The sequence below is a fragment of the Drosophila melanogaster genome, chromosome X, assembly GCF_000001215.4.
Source record: "Drosophila melanogaster chromosome X".
NCBI classification, from domain to species: domain Eukaryota; kingdom Metazoa; phylum Arthropoda; class Insecta; order Diptera; family Drosophilidae; genus Drosophila; species Drosophila melanogaster.
The window spans coordinates 12,187,599-12,212,108 of NC_004354.4; the positions used below are offsets into that span (position 1 = coordinate 12,187,599).

At 38.5% G+C, this 24,510-nt stretch overlaps 1 protein-coding gene across 9 annotated transcripts in view; it reads left to right on the plus strand.

The window, feature by feature from the left end:
* Ten-a (Tenascin accessory) overlaps window positions 1-24,510 on the plus strand; it is a 291,517-nt gene that overhangs the window by 143,901 nt on the left and 123,106 nt on the right. For 4 of the 9 annotated variants that reach the window (NM_001169259.3, NM_001169261.3, NM_001144718.3 and 1 more), the window contains 3 exons: window positions 6,006-6,625; window positions 8,171-9,025; window positions 9,588-9,657. In NM_001169259.3, coding sequence (NP_001162730.2) covers window positions 6,283-6,625; window positions 8,171-9,025; window positions 9,588-9,657 — 1,268 coding nt within the window. In that variant the 5' untranslated portion in view covers window positions 6,006-6,282. Of the gene's footprint in view, window positions 1-6,005; window positions 6,626-8,170; window positions 9,026-9,587; window positions 9,658-16,199; window positions 16,399-16,540; window positions 16,812-24,510 lie in introns of those variants that run through there. The other 5 variants (NM_001169260.3, NM_001272554.2, NM_001258713.2 and 2 more) reach the window with 5 other exon arrangements.

The following is a 24,510-nucleotide window of genomic DNA, read 5'->3' on the forward strand; positions in this document are numbered from 1 at the left end:
CTCTTGTATACAAAAAGCAGCAATCTTTTCAACCAGTATTCTGCATTTGTTTAACGAAAATCCCTATTTGCTTTTGCAAATTGATACTATACAAAATGTACTGTGCTAGTTGTTAAATTGATTTTAAATTAGTAAGCTCCCTTACAAATTCATTCTCGTTTTTAATTTTTCTCAGAATCTGAAAAAAATTGAAAGAGGTGGTAAAAATTGGTAGTTAGCCAATAAAAACTGTTATTTATACATATCTGTATCTTTACGATCATTAAAAAATAAACCTATGAAATTTTCGCAAATTTTGATGATGTTACCCCTTACAAAAAATGCGAAAATTTGTCCAAAAATTAATTTTACAAAATCTGTTCAAAATTGATAAGGATGGTTAGTGTTGATCATAAGGAGTATAAAATGGTAATTCTTTTTGCTCTGTGACCATTTTTATTCAAGTTATAGCCAAAAAAGCGAACTTGAAAACTGAGTTTTTTGCCAAAAATAGTTTCCAGATTTTTTGTGAAAAAAATATTCGGTATTTTGATCATAACATTGGAAATAATTACCCAAATATGGAATGTTATACCTCGTTGAGTTTGTTTTTTAATTTCCAATCGATCTGCATTCAAGTTTGGGAATTCTAGGATTTTTCAATTTTTTGCTAATTTTGATGATGTTACCCCTTTCAAAAAATGCGATAATTTGGCCAAAAATTAATTTTACAAAATCAATTAAAAAGTGAAAGGGATGGTTAGTGTTGATTATAAGGAGTATAAAATGGTAATTCTTTTTGATGTGAGGCCATTTTTAGTCAAGTTATAGCCAAAAAAGGGAACTTGAACATTGAGTTTTTTGCCACAAATAGTTTTCCAGTTTTTTGTGAAGAAAATAATCGGTATTTTGATCAAAACATTGAAAATAATGACCCAAATATGGAATGTCATACATCGTTGAGTTTGTTTTTTAAATTCCAATCGATTTGCATTCAAGTTTGGGAATTCTAGGATTTTTCAATTTTTTGCTAATTTTGATGATGTTACCCCTTTCAAAAAATGCGAAAATTTGGCCAAAAATTAATTTTACAAAATCAATTAAAAAGTGAAAGGGATGGTTAGTGTTGATTATAAGGAGTATAAAATGGTAATTCTTTTTGATGTGATGCAATTTTTAGTCAAGTTATAGCCAAAAAAGCGAACTTGAAAACTGAGTTTTTTGCCAAAAATAGTTTCCAGATTTTTTGTGAAAAAAATATTCGGTATTTTGATCATAACATTGGAAATAATTACCCAAATATGGAATGTTATACATCGTTGAGTTTGTTTTTTAATTTCCAATCGATCTGCATTCAAGTTTGGGAATTCTAGGATTTTTAAATTTTTTGCTAATTTTGATGATGTTACCCCTTACAAAAAATGCGAAAATTTGTCCAAAAATTAATTTTACAAAATCCGTTCAAAATTGATAGGGATGGTTAGTGTTGATCATAAGGAGTATAAAATGGTAATTCTTTTTGCTCTGTGACCATTTTTATTCAAGTTATAGCCAAAAAAGCGAACTTGAAAATTGAGTTTTTTGCCAAAAATAGTTTCCAGATTTTTTGTGAAAAAAATATTCAGTATTTTGATCATAACATTGGAAATAATTACCCAAATATGGAATGTCATACCTCGTTGAGTTTGTTTTTTAAATCCCAATCGATCTGCATTCAAGTTTGGGAATTCTAGGATTTTTCAATTTTTTGCAAATTTTGATGATGTTACCCCTTACAAAAAATGCGAAAATTTGTCCAAAAATTAATTTTACAAACTCCGTTCAAAATTGATAGGGATGGTTAGTGTTGATCATAAGGAGTATAAAATGGTAATTCTTTTTGCTCTGTGACCATTTTTATTCAAGTTATAGCCAAAAAGCCAACTTGAAAATTGAGTTTTTTGTCAAAAACCGATTTTATAAAACAATTGCGTATTGAGGTGCTTACAACAGCGATTCATGCATCTGAATATATATATATTTTATATATATTATTTATATATTTATATATATATATATTTATATTATATATATACCTATTTGATGATAAGAACAAAGTAATAATTCGAAATTACTATGCGCACTGATACCATATTTTATATATATATGAGTATGCACTTAAAAGTCTGACATTACACATTTCACATGGTCTTGTCTATAAAAATAATTTTCTGATAAAATCTCTGTCTCTGTTGACAGCCGGTGTTTCGAAACTCAACTTTTAGTTGCCATTAAATGGCATCCCACCCAAAAAACTACGCCCCTGACTCACTTACATGGGTGTTGTTATTTCCAGGGGCTGTTTTTCAACGGGGAAAGTGTATGCTGCTTCCCCTCCACAAGTGTGTGCGTCATGTTTTGGTCTATGTTCTGTGTTCGTAATGAGGTTGTTTTTGCATGTTCACTCATAATACGAAATTTGGAGCTGTAACGCTGTTTTATCTATAAAACAACGCTGATGATGACGCAGCGGCTCAGGAAGTGCTTGCGATGCTGGAGGAAGTAGGAAAATGGTAAATGGTAAATGGAAAATTTTTGGGCATTACGTTGCGTTTAGGGGGAATGTGCCATCGGCGGGGATCTGAGTGTTATGGTTCCTGTCTTGTTCAATGCATTTTCGCATTTTGACATGTAATTAAACGTTTTGCGGTTGACAACGGCACGAGAAAGAGGGCACACATAGAGGGCTTGTGGTTCGCAGAGCCATTTTCCATTGTCATTGGATAAATGAACCTCCGCAGTCGAAGCGAAGCCCCCGTTATGCCACAAGCATATATGTATATATATAGTCATATAGTACCCATATACAGTGGATCGAGTACATATCTGTTACACACTCGTCTGCATAAATATTGCGGCTGTAACAATGAAATGCGGCAGCAAAACGATTGATGTCAAAATGAATGCGTCCTGCAAAAAAAAAAGAGTGAAAATGCTGAATTCAAGGCGAAATAGCGCACAAAGGACTAAGACCCAACCCAATTTGTAATTCATTTAGTGTCAAAGAGCGAAGCACTACACAAATTTCTAGGCTTTCAGCGATATGATTAAAAGGAAATCAAGCGAAGATGTGTCCTGGAATTTGAGCTCTTAAGCTGGCCAAATATTCGCTCTGCCCTAAAACATAAATATATATATATATGATAATGCATAAAGTAGGGATCAGAATATTTAAAGAATTGAGGAATGAAATCAAATCAACCATCTGACCTATAATTATTATCCCATTAAGGTCATTGCTTAATTTGAGACCATCTTAAAATTGCAGCTGCAACGCGGCAAAGCTTCGCAGTGGGTTAAAGGCGCGGGGTTTTAGCGGGTTAAGCATGGGGGGGGCTTGATGAGAAAGTTTTATTTGGGAAATGAGCAAAATAACATTTCGTTGCATACTTTTAGGGCAACACGGCTCGGGTTAACTCAATATTTTCTTGGCTCCTTGTGGTGGCACTTGGTGGATGTGGATGTGAATGTGAATGTGAATGTGAATGTGAATGTGAATGTAGATGTGAATGTGAATGTTGTTGCCTTCGTACTCGACGTATTTAAGCATGCATATGAAAATGTCGGATTCTAGGCTTTAATGCCCCACTTTCCACTTCGAAGTGGTGGCAAGATGGAGCTAGCATTCAGTCGCCCATTCATTCATTCATTTTCGCATTTCACTGGCTCACATTTCTTTCTCCAAATTGTTAAAATGGAGCATGCAAAATAATTGCGTGCACCCCGCAAACACCCACGCCCCCATTTCACAACCCCTTTCCAGTGCCGCCAACCCAGCCAACTGCCACCTTATGCAACATTTTGCCAGGCATATAATATTTTGCTCTTAATTCGTTAGCAAAGTTTCGTTGCAGCCGATGCAGGCTTCAATTTTAAATTGCAATTGATGCTGTGCCGTTTTTCCATTTCGGTCTAGCCATCAACAGTGTTGGCCATCGAAAAAGTTGTGGATAAACATATAGCCAAATTAGGCTTACAAATACTTCGAATCGGGCATAATCCATTAAGAGTTAACTAAAGTGATTTAGCATATTTCTTGACCTTTGAAAAATTATATGCCTATAAGATACATAATTCATATTTTAAGATACAACATATGGTTAATTTTTTATTTTATATTCTTAGATACCATACCAAGTGTTTCTTAATGAAGCATAAGTTATACGAAATACTTGACAACTTAATAATTAAATTTTCTGCTAAAAATAAAAGCCCAAATTGGCAACTCTATCTTGGTTCATTAGAGAGAGAACGCTATAGTGGCAGCATGAGAAAGAGAAATGCGTATTTGATTATCTTTCGGTTCGGACTACGAACCAACAAAGCCATACAAATGGATGCCAAAAATATGCATTTTGCTGGCCAAATTGTGCATTTGCCGATGGAGAAAAGTTGACCGGCGTGTGCGGGTTAATGTGTGGGCGGGGCAACCGGAGGGAGATCGAAAAAAAAAAAAAATTCCATGATTCCATGAGTCACATATTGTGCGATACGAATTGACTTGAAGTCGACTGCAAATGCAGTTGCATTCGATTAAGTTCTGTTTACCCAAGAAGCCAAACACTGGGTTACACCACTTTACACACAACACTGCAGTTGGAGTGAGTGAGAGTGGGCTTTTCCTGTTTGCCAAGAGTTTTCCATGCTGCCAGTTACTACTGGTAAATGAGACTGCTAAAGAATCCAAAAGAAATGTATAACTGTTCGAGGAAACAAGATAGAAATTCTGGTACTCTGAACATCATGACTTTCATCTTGATTTAATAGTTTTGATTTAGGAATTTCTGAATTTAAAAAAAAATATATATTTCAAATATATCCCAACTTTTGTCATTATCAAGTTCAAAACCATCATGCGGGTTGAAGTCGTTTCAGTAAGTTCTAATTGAGATTTCCGATTGGACAGGACACTTGGCAGTCCTTCGAATGGATCCACCAGCAACTCCGCCTCCTTGGTAACCCATAGAGGATAACATTGCCAGACACACACAATCCTTGGGTCATTGATGCTTCGCCAGCGAAGAAAGGTTGTATCCTCAGCAGGGATAACCTTTGCGCCCCGTGTCCTTTTGAAACGCTTTGCGTGGCCATTGAGCAGACAGCCTTAACCCGCATCGAGCGGAGGCTGTCAGTAATGACCCACTTGTGCTCGCAGCCCTTTTCCCCCTGTGTTTTAGTGCATTCAAATGCTCACTCATCAAAATCAAAAGTCAAATTGTCTGTCTAAGCCAAGCAGCCAGCAGCAACCATAAACAGAAAGCTGCCCCACTGTGCTGCCAATTTGGCTGTTTTATAGCCAACGGCAAATGCAGCGTAATTTCATTTGGAGCAACAAAATTGAGGCGAGCAAAATGGGCACAACATAAAAAGTAGAATTTTAGGATACCAAACTAGGATTGATGCTTTTTTTTTATAAACAAGCTTGAAGACTAAAGAAATACAAAAGGTTATGACAAATTTTTAGAAATTCTAAAAAATATTTTATAAAATATATAAATCTTAGACAGAAAAATGTACCAAGAATACCTGCAGCACTGACTATTGTTAATAGAAGTTCTAAAAAATTGGAATACTATATAGAATAATATACAACTAAATATATAATATATAACTTAATATATAATATGTAACTTAAACTATAACTCAATATATATAACTTATAGATATAGATTTGACTTATAGATCATAGATTTTCCATGACTTCATTTTCCTTTGACTTCATTCGGTAATCGATCGACCAGCATCGCTAGTTTTGTTGGTAAATGGTAAATGGGAATGCTATGTCCTCCTGCAATTGCTATTAAGTTCACTTTACGTCCAGAAGTCAAAGTGAAAGTACCGGGGAGGGCGTTTTGTATATATGTATGTATGTGTGTTTGTATGTATGTATATGTCCTGGTACCGGCTGCTATTTATTTTCATTTTCGTGCATTTATGGCTTTATCTTCTTCCCCTCTGCTGACACTTTGTCGTTTTTATCGTTTCAGCGTTAATTCGGTTAAGCACTTAAAGCAAACTGAGGTCCACATGGACTGCCAGTTGGCCAGCCGGAGTTGGAGCGATGCTGCGTTGACAGGAGCCACATCATCATCATCATCATCATCGTCATTGGGATCGTGGGCATCGGCGGTGTGCTCATCAAGAACCATTGAAGGAGCACAAGAACGCTGGACAAATTGCACCTGCCTAGTCTGAGTTGACCACATCCGGATTGAATTTGCCATTTATCCGGAAAGCTTTCACATCGAGAGCAGGACCATCATCATGTCCAGCAGTCATTCCGGAACAATTGGCCGTAAACGCGTGGGCAGCGGCAGTGCGGCCGGCAGTGAATATTACTACGCATCCGGCGGACTTGGCGGACTCACTGGATCGTCGAACGGTGGCGGCAACGGTGGCGGGGAGCAACTGCGTCGACAGCGTTCCGCCGAGTGGCACAGCCACGGTCGTCACGGTCACGGTCATGGCCTGAGTCATGGCATGGGTCATGGCATGGGTCACGGCTATGGGAGCAGCAGCGAGGATGAGTACCAGAATACCGGACAGGCGACGGCATTCGATACCCAACTGCTCGCCCAGCTGCTGTTGCAGAGTCAGCAATTGGCAAGTGAGTACCATGGCTAAAACACTCAAAGAAATGCATTTGAAAAGGCAAAGAAAACTAAATTTGTCAACTAATTTGTAAATAAGTATTTGTCTAGTTTGAAGTAAGCGTAATACAGCGGGGAAGTATTAGTTGATTTAACAACTTAAATATGGAAAATGTATTTAGGTATATTTTTTTTTCTAACCAGTGTAATCCGCTGGGTTTTCTTGAATTGAATGTTACGAAGCAAATGCGATTTACCAGTCGGCCAGCAGCTAGTAAATATTCATTATTTTATTTAATTGAATTATTCAACTTCCGCAACTGTGTCGAGGATGTTGAGTAACCAACTAACCGACTGGCTTAGGTCCTGCCGCACAAATCGATTCCAATTGCTGGCCATTGAAATTGAGCTGGCCAAGATGATGCTGAGATACATTTTGAGGGGGGTTAAGGTGCGGGGGGGGGGGAGCACTCCTGACATTTCCCTGATTGAATTCACTAAATCGCCCGTTGCAAACGATGGGCCACAGTAAAGGTTGCTTCGCAGGAATCCCAAGCTACAATTAATAAAAAAAAAACTTGTTATTAAACTCTTATTAATAAATGCATATCAGTTTTAGATTTCCCATTTATTCAGTTATTTATATATTCAACTTATTTTTCAATTGAGCTAGGCTTGAGTGTATCCTCCTTTTTATGATAGCTAGATTGTTGCACATTTTTCCCTAAAAGTAAAAGCCCTTTGACAAGGACATAAAGTGCAATGTATTGCACAACTGTCGTTTAACTGCGAGTTTTCACTGTACTTTGACAGCACTGCGATGGCAGCACCGCGAACGTCAGCAGTGTGCAATTCAATTACAATCAAGTTGGCAGCGCCGGCCTAATGGCCGATACAATGGTACATCCTCTCTGATATTACACCACCCATTCCACCGCCCACCGCTTTTCCGCTCAATTTTCCAAAACCCCCCCACCCCCGCTGCCAGTTATCCCGCAGCGAACTTAATCGAAGCATAAAACGCAAATCGCAGCGACTTCAGCGGGTAAAAGTGCTCTTTTTACGGGCCCGCCTCTGCATTTGTTTCGCTTCGTTTTTTTGTCTGTTAATATTTAATGCAATTTACGATTCATTTTTTACAACCTAATAACGTTCGGACGGGCGCGACGATTTCTCGCAAATTGTTTGCCGGCCGTTACTCTTGCGGGAAAAGTGAAAAGCCAGCTTTTCCTCCCAGCCCATCCAACCAACTTACCAGTTGCGCAATTTCACAGTTTCGCAATTTCCACGCAACAAAACAAACAGAATGCAACATCCTGTGGCATGAGTTTGTGTAAATGTTTGATCGCAGTGTAGGCATGAAAAACCTTAAATAAATATAATTATGGATTCTCTAGGGAAGTTGGGTTCCATAGCATCAATCAATGAAGTCATCAATAAGTTATAGAAATAAATATGAAAATACTTTATTGCAATATCTTATAGCATCCATAAAAAGTCTATAAATACACATTTTGAATTTACATTCATGTTGCTCTTGAATTTTTTGCACACTTTTGCAGGCATGGAGCATTATAACTCAGACTGTGAGCCGGATTACTTGAGGCAACGCGATCGTCACCACGAGGAGGCCACGCCCCTAGGCGATGGCACGCCCACCGTGACGGCCGCCGCCCCCGAGGTAACCTATGCGCAGCCGCACCAGCAGCGCTCCACGATGCCGGCGGGTTCACCACTGAAAGTATCCACCGTTTCGGCGGGCAAATACCAATCGAATGCCAATCTGGGCCTGTTTCCCAACAGCAGCAGCAGCGGCGGCAGTAGTGTGCAAAACGGAGTCACCGCCCACACGCCGCGCAGCACAAATCCCTTCCTGAACGGCTCCACCAAATTTGCCAGCGACGATGGCGGTCTGGAAAATATCAATATGCTGAAACCATCGGCCTCCTCCTCGACGGCGGCGTCGTCGAGCATTCGCAGCAGTCATCGCAATCGGAATGCATTGAATCGCCTCAGTGGCATGACCAGTTCCAGCAGCGATTCACAGACCCACCATCACCAGCAACAGCAACAGCAGCAACAGCAGCAGCAGCAACAGCAACAGCAGCAGCAACTGCAAATTTCGCAGCAGCAGCAACAGCAGATTGCTGCAGTTAAGCAGCAGCAACAAATGCTGCCGCCGGAGGACAGCGGCGATGATGATTTCGTCCTGGGACTGGGATCCCTCGAACTGGGCAACTGCAGCAGCGGGGGAGAGTCCGAGGAACCGCCGCCGGAACCGGCGCCACCCGAAATTCCGCCGCGCACCCAATCGCTACTCATGTCCCTTCGCAAGCATTCCGACTACAAGCTGAAGTACGAGGAGAAGGGTGACCAGAAGCACGAGGAGTTCATTCCCACCAGTCAGCTGCAGAAGGGTGAGTTGAGCTCTCAAAAAAGGGTTCAGTTCAGGCTGGAAATAGATGCCTACCTCAATACTCACACATAAAATGCCATATGACTTTTGAATCAGTTATGTAAGATGCCCAAGGATTTGAAGCCGAAAGCAAATTCCTTATAAGCCAAATTACAGAATTTTAGATATACATAACCAATATCAAATGTTGCAAATCATATACAAATTATTTTGAATTAATTAGATTTTCAGACATCATTTGATTGATTTGATTTGTAACAGCAGATTTAATTTGAAATATAGAAATAAAAATTGCCCAACTGAGCGAGGAAATAGAAAAACTGGGAAATTGCAACAAATCCCTTAAGCTTTAAGTCCCAAGCTTTTTGGAACAACTCCGTGAGCTTGCAATGTTTTTCGAAATGACAAAAGCTTTTCGTCCTGTGAAAAAGCTATCCTTTAACAGAATTTTTTGCCTTACTTACATTTATGTTAGTGCTTAAAGCTTGGGACAAGTTTCAAAAGCTTCATTTACCATATAGAAAATATTAACTAGAATATTATTTTTTTGCTTTTTCTTACAGATTATATTCTCAGCGATAACCTCCGTTCAGATCAGCAACTTAAGCCTATATCACCAGGCGACTCAAATGGGTAAGTGCAGCTCAGATATTTTATCAAAAAAAAAATATATTTCTTAAATGGTGAAACTTTGACATTCAGGTGAATCGAGCATATTTAAATTACTTATCTTATCTTATGACTTATGCTTCCAACTTGTTTGAACGTATTTCAATATAAAACAAAATGATTTAATTCATAAGCTTTGACTACACTAATATTCCTTTAAGGTACGTCAAGAGCTTAATCTGATTTAACTCGCTCCTTTTCTTCGGATTATTCACCCTGTTTGCTGTGTTTCTGTCATCGAAACTCGACTTAAAACCATCAAGCGAAATTTTTGGGGTGACAAAAGTGGGTGAAGTGCAGTTTTCTGTTCGCATTTTGGGAAGACAGAAGCATATTGAATGAAAAAACAGCGCCGAAGGAACCTCCACATTGTCAACGTTTGCCCTCTAATCTCCGGCTGGACTATGGAACTCTTTGACGCTCATGTTACCCGAAGCCCGGCCAGACAGAAAGCAACAGATGCACTGAGAAATATCGGATGTAATAGTTAGGGAAATTCAAAAAAGTTGTATATATAAACTTTTGCATCCTTTATAAGTTATTTGAAAACCCCATTCACTTCGCTACCCCAATTTCCACTTAACTACAGCTATTGCAAATGTAGTTTCTATGCCATTTGCATGAACTATTTTTTCCAGTGCACCGGAAGTGCGGTGTAAAATGAAGCTCATTCCATGTTAACGGCAATTAAATTCACAAAATGGTTTCGCATTGGCATACGTGTTCGCCGGATCGCAGTTTGTTTGTTTATCGTGTCCGTCCAGTCTATCGGTTCGTCTCATTCTCAGTTGGCCGCTCCAGCTCCATCATCTACGCCTTTTCCGCTTTTCCGGGCGTTTTCCGCTGTCTCGCATCTCATCTACAAGTGCAGCTCCATTGTAATCCCGGGCAAATGTGGAGACACCAAAGCCGCAGCGCCAAACTTCAAAATGGCTGCCTTTGGTGGCCATTGGATTCGCCCTTTTTTTTTTTTGGTTTTGTTGTCCCCAGTTTTGCGAATGGGGACCCTATTCGCCCGCAGATCCTTCAACTCCTGCACTCCTACCATTTTCATCCCAAACCATCTGGCAAAAAGATGTCCGTAGAATTTTGCGGTTTTGTAAGCGGCTTTCGCCTCGCATTTTGTTTGTTCTGCTCCTCTGGATTTCTCGTCCTTCAGGCGGCCTCTTTGTGTGTGTGTGTGTGTGTCTGTCTCCTGCCACGCCCTCTTGCCGCCACCTTACTGGCTTGTCCCTCCCGCAGCAGGCATTTACCCCCCCGATTTTCCCACCTGCCACCTGATGCTCCAGTTCCAGTTACATTGGCTGTGTGCAGCATAATTAAAGAACTCGCTTGGAGATTACGTGGTTTTATAGGTTTAACCATTGCCATTGGATTCCCTCGTCCTCGCTACTTGTCTGCAGGACTTGGTATTTCTTGCACATTTTGGTGGATTTTCCAAAAACGTTGAAAGCCTGCAGGGGAAAATGGGCGGGAAAGGCGGGAAATCGTTTCAGGTAGCCGAAAGTTTCCACCGCAGAAGACAGACGCTAATGTTACAGCTAATGATTGCGGAGCTCCTGGAGCTGCAGGAGTAGCTACTCGAGCATCGGATATTCAACTGAATGGAATGAAAACCATGGGCCACAAACAATGGCAGCGGCTTAAAAAGTGAGAAAAGTGAGTGAGTGAGTGGTAGTGTAGGGACGCAGTGGATTTTCGCCAAGGGAGACAAGATATAGTCAAGTGGTTTGTTTACACTAAATTACTGCAATACGCAGGTGGAGTCTTAATTTTGTGGAGATTTCTGTTCGGTTAATTATGTCAGGTGTAAGCAAGATAGATATAGAACGAAAAGGAGACAGGTATACTTTTTTTTTGAAAAGAGTTCTTAAGTTTAAATCTCGAAAGTTGTTGAAGCTTTTTAACTATTAAATCAATCAAAGGATGTAAATGTAATGCTTAGATTTTGCCACTAACGACCACATTGATCGAAGGGAGTACATTTTCAATGCCATCTACATTTAATACAAGCTTTAATGCTGCTTACTACCAAGATAAACTCAACAGCTAGACGCACAATGGACCCTTTTGGCTATTTGGGTCTGAGTTTGGTGGGAACAATCCATAATGGCCTGGCCAAAAGATGAGAGATTATCGGGGGTCTGACCGAGCGGTGTACATGGCATATTCTATTAATGTGGGGATCATGAAAGTTTTTACAACTAAAACCGGATTGGAATTGGCAATTTCATGGTTCGAGTGCAGTTGTGGCGCAGGAAGAGAGCTGCTGCCATTTTTATGGCACATTCGTGAGCTTATTGTAATGAATTGCCTCGGATTTTTCCGCCCCTCCGTTTACACAAACATATATGTATATATATATATGTATATATATTTTTTTTATCTCTCCCTAAAAGGGGGTGTGGCATGTGGAGCATGTGGCATTTGCTGTAATCATAATTTTATGTCCGTCTAAGTAGCTGCGCATGACGACTGTCAACGACACGGCCTTTATCCTGACCCACTCCCACTTTTCGACCCAGCAACATTATCCTGCACCATAAAAAAAAGAAGAAAAGACAGACTTCATGGCAAATAATTTAGAAATATAAAATATAATGTAGCAAAAATTGTGTTAAAAACAAAAGCATGTCTTTCATAGAAAATGATTTCTATTTATTGAAAGAATTATATATAAATTGAATTTTTTATAAATTAACAACTTCTTTAGTTTCTATAGTGAAATGATATCCTTACAATTTGTTTGCAAATTAAGCCATTGCTATTTTCTTCTAGTGTCGCAAGCATGTTCACATCATGTCACTCTGGCTGACAGATGTCTCTTAAGCTGTCTTAAGCTGTCTGCCACACGTTGTGGCTGCCACAAATTCGAAGGACATGAAATGGCGAGAGTCCTGCAACAGTTAGCGGTCAATTGACTGCACTGGGGCCATCATACGGGCCAGTTGTCTTTGGCAGATCTGGGTCTAAACTGTCGACAACAGGCAGTAACCAGAAAAAACGACATATTCGAAAAATAAAACTAAATTTATATTTATCGGTAGTTTTATAAACAATTTATAGATTTAAAAGATCATCTGTTAGTTAGTTAGTTAGCTTGGGTTTATAATTCATAAAATCATGAATATCAACTGGCTGATTTTCTTGGCACATCGTTAACGAGTGATCATTGAATGTGATAAAATGTTGAAGGTGAAGTCGAAGATGCCCATGATCGCTGACAGTCGAAGATGTATGATGGGAATTAATATAAAACAAGCGTAAACACTTAAAAGGCGCTCCACACCGAATTGACTCAATCGTTTTTTGCCTCTTTTTTGTTTTTTTTTTTTGGAATAATGGTAGGGGCAGTGATTTAAAAAACAACCAAAAACCTTTCCAACGCCCTCGCACTTTTGTTCATCGAATGAGTCGTGAATTGAGTGAGTGTCTTGCTGAGTGACTGGCTGGGATTTTCACTTCTTCGGATTTGTTTGTCAGAAAATGAGATCTTCGAATCATCTGAGATTCTGAAAAAAGTGGGATTCGAACTTTCAGATACCTCTAGACTGGAGAAAAAATCATAAAAAACAGCTAAAGTTATAGGAATATGAAACTGAATACCAGTTTTTTAGGCAACCATATTTTTTAAAATATAATAACGCACAAAATCGAATCTGATTTGTTTCGTAGCTAAAAACAAAAAAAAACGAGTTTCAGCCACTCAATCTTGAGGTAATGTGATCTCCTCAACTGTGAATAAATCCAACAATATGAACATTGTGGCATGCCACAAAAGACGCGGCAAAGAACGGGTATCAAAGGCGAACTGACTAATTGAAAACAATCATTAAACAGAAACTGAGACCTGGACTGGCCAAGTGGAAGTCTGGGGCGCCCGTTTATGTGTATCACTTAATTATAACTGTACACACACATCCGCCAGCCGAGATCTGTATCCATAAGATACAAACGCTGTGGGATGCCCGCTTCGGTTTGCTTATCCACTTCATTAAAGGAGTTGAAAAGGTGGCAGGGCAAACAAATGGACGGTACATATATCGTACCATGGTATATGTGGATGGATGGATGGATGGATGGATAGTAGGGATCGGGAACTGGCGATGGCCAGAGAATAATCCCAAAAGCAGTAGGAGTTGACCGCATAGACGTCCCACTGCGTTGGGTTCTTCACTTTTTCGAACGGCAACCTTTCGCGACGGCGAAGACCTTCGTCACTTCACTTCTTTATTAATTAGGCATTTTTTTTTTTTGTTTTTTTTTTTTTTTTTTTGAGCTTTGTAAATCTGCAATTTCGGCGCCCTTCTCTTTCGCCGACGCTCATAATATCGCGTAATTATGCTCAATTGTTTAATTGTCGACTGATTTGGCTTAATTGAATTTGTCTCTGGATGTCAAAACAAAGTTGAAAGTTCAAACGGGGGCGAAAATGTGCTGGCCTGGGATAAAATTCGAAACGGAAATCGTTGACATTTTCAAACGAAGGTTAAATTAAACAAATCACGTGATTGTATGTGTAACTTAGTAAGCATTTAAATCCAATAACAACGAAACTTACAATTGGATAAATATGACTAAGTATTTAAATTGCAAATGCTTGTGCTATTATTCTAAATTCTCTGAAATTCTAAATTAACTGAAACAAAATGCAGTGCATTGAATTTGCAGTGAATTTTCATTGATCGTTATGGCTTTCAATATTGAATTGCCTCGATGAATGATGGTTGAAAGTTCTCCATTGCTTTCAATGTAGCTTATGGTAGATATATCCATATCCACCAACCGTTACGGATCAGCTTACCAATAACAAATGGCCAACTATCAACCATATGAATGAAGAGCAACAACAATGCGGGCCCACGCAATGCAAGCAACAAAATAATAGGAAAATTTGAAAATATCTTGTCTGGCTTTTCCTTTCGCTCAAGTGGCGCTGAAGTAAAAAAAAAAAAAAACTGGAGTGAGATACCATCACTCATGGGGAAATTCATAAATTCACGCCGACGACTAAGCAATTAATCTGCTGCTGGTGCACTGAAAGAAATGGATTATTTTCATTTCATTTACTGATATTGAATATGATGTATATATCAAAATAATTAGTTTTGATACTTAGAGAGATATGCAATTTTACTAGTAGTATAAATAAATAATAAATGACTACATCATTTTTCGCAGTGCATTGTGTACATTTCACCACCTCTCTTTCTGCAGCTGTCTCTTTCCTTTTAACGCGCATGCGCGACAGCTGTTGACAGCGACGCCAGCAGCGCAGTCGCCGCCCGCTGAGTCCGTTGATTGACCTTATTATTATTGTTTTTTGTTTATTTCTTTTTTATTTTGCCTTGTTTCTTGGCTGTGAGAAATGTTGTAAAATGTTGTAACTGTTCTCCGGAATATTCGTTGTATTTCCAAAACCAAGTGTCACATTACAATAGCCATTTATAACACTGCCCTTTTAATTTGGTGTAATTAATCTTTGCTAGCACAGGCATTAAAAATCACACAGAGCTTAAAAAATGCAAATTACGCGAAACCAAAAAATATTAAGATATTATGATAAAAACCAAAACATTATGGCAAAGCCAAATAAATGCGATAAAAATGCAAATCCTTCAACAAGTTGTTACCGAAAAATAGCCAAGTTAGCAACCCATTTTTGGATGCTGGTATAAGAGTAGCTCCTGAAACTGTTATACGCAAAGGATAAGCAAGAGAACGAGGAAAGAGTAAAATCAAACGAGACAAAAGAGAGTCAATAATAGTTGTAAGAGAAAAGTAAATAGTTACATAAAACATAAAGCGAGCAAAAGGCATAAATTTACTACAGATAATGTTTTAGAAACTCAGTGAAAGCTTAAAATTTTTAATAATATTATTAAATAGAATAAATAACAATGCACCTGGACTTTTATAAGAGCTGACAAATATATACATAAGTTCAAACTTTGGTGCATAAATAAATAGCATAAACATAATAATTAAATAGAATGCCTTCTACAGTTGGCCAACTCTTGATAGTTCTATAACTTTTATTGCTTTTAAATATAAATTTTCTGAATAAATAGGAACAGCAAACAGCTGTTCGATAAACATAATAAAGGATAATGCCAGTTAATAACAAAAACAACAAAGTGCAAGAGAACAACAGAAACCTGTGGCGGCTAACAGAATGTAAAGTGGACTCCTGTTTACCCATGTTAATGCCCAACAATGTTTACCAACAGACTGTTAGGCAAGAGAGCCAAGCACTCGCTCAATTTCGCTCTCATAAAACGCAACGCTATATCGCGCTGTCCCTTTCCCTACCACACGCTCCACGGCAGCGTCCTGCGTTTTATCACAACATTCGTTGCGCGTGAGAGCCAAAGAGCGGCGTTGTAAGAGCGGAGAGTGACCGTTTTGGACCGCCAGCGAAAATACAGCGGCAGCGAGAGAGCACAAACCTCGGCGTTTTCGGACTGGCCACACTGAGGCAAATGCAAGCGACGGAAACCGGAAACAGTGCGATTTCAGTCGTCGTATTCGCCGACTCAGCTCCAACTCGAACGGTTCTTTCGCGGCCGTTTACCGCTACTCTTCGGGTGTGTGTGCGTTTTTTTTTTATGCGGCTCCGTGTAAGCGCGTGCAAATCATCACTGCCTCTCGCTCGCACACGTATGTGTGACCGCGTCCCGTGTTTGTGTACGTGTGCGTGAGCCTGTGTGTTTTTGCGAAACATTTGTTGTTGTTTTCAATTTGTTACTGCCCTTTTAATTTCGACCATATTTTCGATTTTATTCCCCGTTCGAATTTGGTTTTAATCCATTCTTGTTTTTTTGTGTCGTCCTTCTTTTTTTTCAAGTGCTAAAGTGCAAAAGTCAACAAATACGAAAGAAGATAACGAAAAACACAAATAAAACGCAAAACACAACAAAGCCACTGAGAATATGCAAGTTTCTTGAAACAAAACATCAATGTGAAACGGATTACAATCACTGAGAAAGCAGCATCTTTATTTGGATAAAAAATCGAAAAGAATATAGAAAAGCAAAAAGCGCACGAGATAAAAAACAACAACTGGATTGCAAGTGCAAGTGCAATTGCAATTACTTTGGAAAAAACAACAACAAAATGTAGGTCACCTCTGATAAACAAAACGGAAAAAAATGAAATGCACAAACATTTCTTTTTTCCTTGGCCCAAAAGCAAAAAAAAAAGAACTTACTAAAAAAAAGGGTCGCAAACTGTGAAATAATCATATACATAACAACAACTTTGTGCAATGTTACGCTTTACTATTATTCTAACGGTGTTTTCTCGGCCCATCCTTTTGCAGTCCGCCATTCGCTTTTGTTATTTCTGCAAATTGCCAAAAATGCAAATCCAAACGAAAAGAGAAGAAGCGCAAGATAGGGAAAAAGCGTGCAAAAACATGAAAAATCATGAAAAAGCATTCTATATTTTAGGGGGGAAAATATAGGAATAATAAATAACCAGTGTGTAATCACTGACAACACAACACAATGAAAACATGCGATATGCAATTTAATATTTATGAAATCTATTTCACATTGTATTTCTAAAAACAACAAAGTTTATAATTGTTGTCCAACTTTAACAGCTAAACAAAATAGAGATTGGGATAAATATTGAAACTAACATTTATCAAAGAAGTACTGTTAATAAAATGCACTTAAATTTTACAAGGATAACGATATAATGTTGTAAAAAAGATTTTCTATAAATTTGCTGTCTTTTGAGCGTATTGTGGGAAAAAGGAAAAACCACTTAGTATAAGAAATGTTAATACTAAATAAATAATATTACAAATGTAAATATCTGAGTATTCAAAGTTTAAAATATGTAGCAAGTGGAATTATTTTTGACCTTCATTCCAAAAAAATCAGTTATCAATAAATAAAATTCAACGTAATATAAATTTTTGATATATAGTTAGTAAAATGTACTGCGACAGAATTCAAAATATCATTAAATTCGACAGCAACTACAAACCCAAATTAGCAAACAAATAACCATTAACTAACAGTAAACCCATATTTTGACAACTTGAAACACTTTGACATCCTTTTAAACACATTTTGTGTAAAAACGCCAGACTTTTTGATGGGGGAACTAACTACTTGCAGCAAGAAATAAAAAAACAAGAATACATTAGCCAAAGTGCCAACATAGTTAATAATTTATATTCATTAGTTCTTGTGCTTGGTGTTTAATGTTTTTTTCTTCGGCTCGAAAATGTTGCTCAATTTGTGCGCCGCTTTGTTTATTTTCCACTGCCTTACAGTTTGACGTTTTTGGCGTTTTTATTTATTTATTTTTTGCACATTTGTTTAATGGACAAACGCAAATGGTTATTGCCGAGGCTCATGTGTATTTTTTCCTACTTTTTTCCTACAACTCCGCCATGTGTTCTCAAAATGTATCTTAATATCTTTGTATCTTTCATTGGCCATCGCTGGCATCCGCGATCTTCGCCGCTTGTGGCCATAAATCAATGCCGACGGCAATCAGCGGATGGATTTATAGGCATATAGAGTCCAATATACCCCGCCGATCTTGAGTACGAAGAATAGTTCCCTGTTAGCCCCGTTTACCCCTTTTTTTTCTGACATATATGTGAAGTGAGTTGTGGTGTTTTGCAATTAAGCAAATTGTTGAAAGAGTCCGAAAACAATCGACTCAATCAGCTGAAGTTTTGTTAATATTCAGCTTAATTGAATGGGCATCTCTTTGTGGGCCATAAATTTAAAATTAGGAAGGAAAAAATGTTTGTAAAGGGTTAAAAAGGCTCGCTTTTTACAGCTTGTAACTTTCCTCAAGATACTTTTTGCATCAGAAATATGGAAAATTGTTGTGGAAATAAATAAGTCAAGGAAATTTGATGAATAGCAAATTTTAATATCATTCAAAATTATAAAAATGAGTTCTTACATACTGGACATGAGTTAGAAGAAGCTTCTCCAAAATTCTCGTAAGTTTTAAGATAGTACTTTGAATTTGAAATATCAATTTCAATCGTGATCTTCTCGGGTTTCCCGAAAATGATACACAAATCCCTAGGAATTCCAACAGCTGTTTTATTTTCTTTTTTTCTTTTTTTCTGATGCGCCGTTGCCGCTTTTCTGGGGCAATAAAATCGGGAGAAGGCCGCTTATAGCTTATGGTATATAGGGTATATAACCTGCTTGAAAAGTGCAGAAATCCGAAATCCTGCTCTTTCACCCCCGCATCTTTATCACGTCCTCTTTCTCTGCTCCTTTATCGTTTCGCAAATGTGCCTCACAGCTGTTGTCAGTTTAACGCCACGGAAAGGAAAATGTATCTCATGGATGCAGCCAAGTATCTCGAGCTACCTGTGCCCGGATTAAACTCTGAGAAAGGGCTCCTTTTGAATTGGAAATTGTATCTGAGGCACACCAGATGCATTTGTATCTCAAGATGAAAGAGAACACTCAATTAAGTGCCGCAAAATAGTTGTTATTCAGTCTTAGATTAAATAATAAAATTATACTTATAGAAATTTATGTTAAATACAAACGTTCGAACCGAAAAGTGTAGAAATCATTATCAATTCGAGTATAAATCCCATAGATACCATATTTTTGGTTAATTAACTGTATAAATACAAATTTACCTGATATATCTCATCGTGTGCTAAGTTATCTTAAATGATTTACATTTTCTTGTAAATAATCCAATTGCATCTTACGTTGCCTTAAACTCTTTAGCTGTAAGTGGGAGATAATTAAGGGGATTAACCGTCTACAGACATTAGTTACATCTACTCCCTGATTAAGCCATAGAAAATCGAGCGCACAAATTGATATTGTATCCAAAACACAGGCACAAGTATCTGCATCTCCAGTTGGCGACAGTATAATTTAACTCAAGTGCGCAAATTAGTGCAGCGAATATGTCAAATGTGTTGACTGACTGACAGACAGACAGTCAGACAGACAGTCCGCGGCATGAGTGTATGCACGACCCTGTGTATCTGTTCGTTGCAAATTGTTATAGTTATGGATACAAGGGAACCGAAATAGCTGGATTTTGAGGGCTTGCTGCGGCGGCAGCCACTTGAGATGATTTATGATGCCAGTCAGCCCGATTCTCCGGCTCCTCGCACAAGTGCAGACAGCAAAAATAACAATCCAAAAAGGTTTTGCCATTGATAGCAGGCAGGCAGGCAGGCAGCCTCTCGGATAAATTCAGAAACTCTGGAACTCGGGATCTCGGGAACCCAGAAAAACGGGCCCTAAGACCATGATGCTGCACAAAAACCCAAGGAAGAGGAAACACGGAGAAAAACACGGAAGGCGGGGAGATTTCCATTTTTTTTTTTCCTATTTTATTTTACTTAGTTGAAGGTGTGAAGCACACCGGGCCAAAACCTTGAATTGAAAAATTCGCAAAACAAAAATATGCCTGCAAAGATATGTGCAAGTTGCACTGTTCAAAAATAGGGGCATAAACTAAAGGAAAAGTCCTTATGCAATCGAAGACAAGACTGTAAAGCGAAATAGATTAATCACATTTTAATCATTGAATCAAATCATATTCTATATTTTATTGGCAACTCCGCTGCGAGTCTATGAATTTTATGCTATTTACTAGGCAATCGAACTTCTCAACTGTTATTTATGTTTTTTCCGATTTTGTCTCAGTGTTTCTTGTATAAGTAAATCAAAAACAAAGCTGCCGAGGAGCTTGGCAACAATGACGCGGCTAAAAAAGCAGCAGATGTAGCCAAAGAAAAGAAGGCTGTTCGGTTCGGTTCGGTTTGGTTTGGTTTGGCCAAGAAGGAGTAGAATCTCTATGGTCCAGCGGCGTTGGCTGGTTTGGTCATTACCGTCATGCCTTGTCATAGACAACATCGTTTATTTTCCAAACACTCGAGGAGTGCTGCTCCATCCTCTCGAGTCGCCTCCAAAACCGTTTTCACACCTCTCTTTATACATTTCTCAACATTTTTCTACATTTTTACCTGTGTGAATCAGCACAACTGGTTGGCTAGCTTGCCTGGTTGCTTTGGAAAGACGAAAGATGGAAAATACTTGAATGATTTCGCGTTGTTCTTGTTGATTTTGCATTTACACAACACTACAGGAACGTCTAAGGAGACGGAGAGAGCTGGATTTATTTTCCATAATTATTGGAAATTTATGCAGCAAGTTGCCAATGAGACAAACAAACCATAAATTCACACAAATCGCTTCCAAATGAATTGGAGCGTGTGGAAAATGGTTGGGCGTTGGTGCTGAATGGTGATAAAGGGTGCAATCGTAAATCGTAAATCTTTCGAAGACAGAGCAGCGACACCAAAATCGAAATTGCTTTTCCCGGAGACCAATTAAACGAAATCCTAGATCGAAATCGAATCAAAATGTAATCAAATCGAGTAATAATATCAGCTCGAGCTGTGAAGTGCAATTGAAAGTTTTGGAAATTTGATAAGCCAGTGTGTATTTTGGATTGGCAAACGTAAAGAGCGGCAGTCGGAGTAAAGAGTGAGGATAAGGAGAATTTATACGTTGGCAAACCTGTTGAGGAAAAAGGGCGAACAAGGAGCTAATTTGCCAGGCGTGTTTAGCATTTAAGCATTTCGAGTGCGAGTGGGGAAATGTCGACGGAGTGGGAAAAATGCTGGTGGAAAAAGTGCCACTCGAGAAGTCAAGTGGCTGTGGCTGCTGTGTGTGTTATTCGCCTGCATCTCAAGACGTTGCAGGCAAATCGCTGGCAGGAGCACGCAGTAAAAACAAACCGAAGAGAAACGCAGGCGGCATAATTAAATTTCAAGTTTCACATTCCCAGCTCAGCATCCTGTCGCGAAAAATCTAGAGCCAAATAAATATATATATATATACATATATATTTGCAGCAGGATTTAAAGGCTGACAAGGAAAAGCTTTTGCTGCACAAAATAGTGCGCGGAAAACTCATTAAATGACAGCGTTGCATTTTCCAGAGTTGCCAAACTTCCACTAATGCCACTACTTAACTAGGGCTGCCGCCGCCCGACAAATTCCCTGTCCGCTAGGCTTTAAAAACGGGGCCAACTAATTGGATGGCCAAAGCGGGCTTAATTCAATTTCAGTTTCATATAGCCAGCTGAATTGACAGTTAGCACAGTACAACACTGGCTGGAAAAGTGCACTAGTTAAAGGAAATGTGGTATAGTGGCAAGATATCATTTCAAATAGTTTTGATAACTAGTATTTGCGAAAATATATGTACTATGTAATATATAGTTTAGTAGAGTAACTTTGAAACCTTTGCGTAGAAGAAACATTACTTTGCCGGAAAATTGGCCGCTTAACAGCACTGCCAGCACGGCCATGAAAACGCACTTGGTTGTATAAATCACCGGCGGAAAAAACGAAATCCAACAAAACGTTGCAATTATTTTGTTGAACTTTTCCAAGGAAATAATTCTCGTGCGCCTTAAATCATTTTCATTTGGTGGCTTGTGTTTTATGGCCCGTTGGTTTATTGTTTCTTAAAATGTATAAAAATAAATGAGCTAAATTGTTGCCTCCTTCTACGCTGAAGTGATTTGCCTTTCCCCCCTGTGCCAGGAAAATAAAAAAGCGAAGAAGCTGAAAAACAAAAGATGCCAGGGCAAATTTTTCACATTTTATGGGCAATGTTTTTTCTTGGGCGCGTTTTTTTTTTTTTTTTTGGTTTTGAAGCTCTGAGCGTGACTTTGGTTTTGATAATTTTTATTTTCCAACGTACACGCGTGTTTGTTTACATACATACATACGTATACATTGCATATTTATGACTGAAAATATATTATGCGTATAATTGTTGTTGCCTCGTCGCCAAGTTTTCGCTTTTGGTTTCCCTTTTGCACCTTTGCGTCGTTTTGTTGAATCAATTACAGGAAAAAAAAACGCGAAAGAAAAGAAAGAAAGAAAAAAAAAAAAAACGTTGGGAAAATGTAAGGAAAAGCTGGGAAAGCAGGGGCAGAAAATAGAACGCAGGCAGACAGGCTGGCAAAAATGGCAAATTATGGCACCCCAGAGATGCGCGATAAAAGCCCATTTACTTAAACTGAATATTTATTATTCCTGTCGCTGCCACCTAACTCCCCTAAAAATACATATATAAAACGTATATACATATATATATATATATACCCCTCTTTTAGACGTACTTTCTACCGACTTTTCGCCCATTTCCCATGCAAAACGTTTGACTTCTCTCCTTTTAGCCTTCTTCATATGCCGCGAGTTTTTTTCATTTCCTCCCAACCAAAACTTGGGGTGTCATAAAGTTTGGCCCCGACCAAAGTTTGATTGAATTGTGTGCGGGGACTTGGATGGGAAAAATCTGCCGGAATAAAAAAGAAGATCCCCGAAATGAAGATGGGTTGAAATTGAGGCTGGCATTAGGTATTGAATGTTTATAAATCAATCCCGCAGTCATGGCTTTTTATAAAGATTTTTGGAAACGAATGCTGAAGTTTTAGTATTTAAAGAGATATTTCTTCAAAGATTTCAGCTTTTTTTTTTAAATATATAGGTTTTTGTTAGGTTTCGGAAATGTGAAACTGATTCAAAACTAAAATGAATCCATTCAACGTAATAAAACATGGTAATTAATCCGTTAAATTATATTAAGATACAAGAATAAATGGAGACTTCAGATACTAATTCAAAAAGGGAGCAGAGTAACAAAATGTTTATATTATTTAAATAAATTAGTTGTATTTAAATATATGATATTAACTTTGTAAGATATTCTTTTTTTATTCCAGCCATTTAATAGTGTTCTTTGCCAAAGTAGTAATAATAGATTCAATTAATGACGTTTTTTTCTCGCTGTGTTGGGTGATCCCTCTGCGGATCGTATTACCGAAACCTTTTGTGCCAGGTCTTTTGATTAGAAGAACCCGATTCCAGTTGTGTTGATGCCCGCAGCTGAATTCGCCAAAGAATTCGATACTCATACGCATTAAACCCAATGAAATTCGAGTGCAGAAAGCACCGAAAAAAAGCCAACAAAGCCAAATAAATATAAAGAAATTAATGAAGTAAATGATAGCTGGCGAGGGCAAAGAAGATGGTCATATTATTTATATTGTACGTATAAGCAAGGAGCAAGGAACCTAACCAAACCGAAGTGTTTCATAATTTTCGAATTCTAAGCGCCGCCGACGTCGCCATCGAAAATTCCGATAAGCAGCCCCCAACGAACAGACAAAAAAAAAAAAAAAGATACAGAAATGCCAGTTCCGCAAAGTAAGAGGGAAAAAATTAAATAATTTATGTTTTATGTGGCACAGGAAGCGTTGCCTTCTGGGGGTTGTTCCCAAATAAAATAAAATAAAATAGACAAGAGCGAGGAGCTCCGTTGGTTCGAGCACTCAAGTGATTTAGGAAGTGTTTGTCTGCGTTACGCTTGGTTAGTTGATAAAAATCAGTCGACGCTTTTGTATTCTTTTGGCGTGGTTCCTTCAAACTCACCGCCCACCGCCCACCGCCCATCTTACCCATCGCTCAGTATTCTCCAGAAGGGGCGTGGCCAAAAAAAAAGGCGCAATGAAAGAGGAGGGTTTTATGTATGGCCCTTGTCTGAGTCATGGTCGCCGCTTAATTGCATAGACTAAATTGCATTTTAAGCTCTTCGCGTTTCGTTAATTTCTGCACCATTCGTTATGATTTATAACGGCCACGCCCACGACGCCCTCTTCTGAGTCATAGCAATCGCCTTTTCAAGGTGCTTGAAAAACTCGTATCTGTGAGATACAGATATCTCACGATTTTATCGGGTTTTACTCATTCTCCATCCTTTGCGTATTTTTTG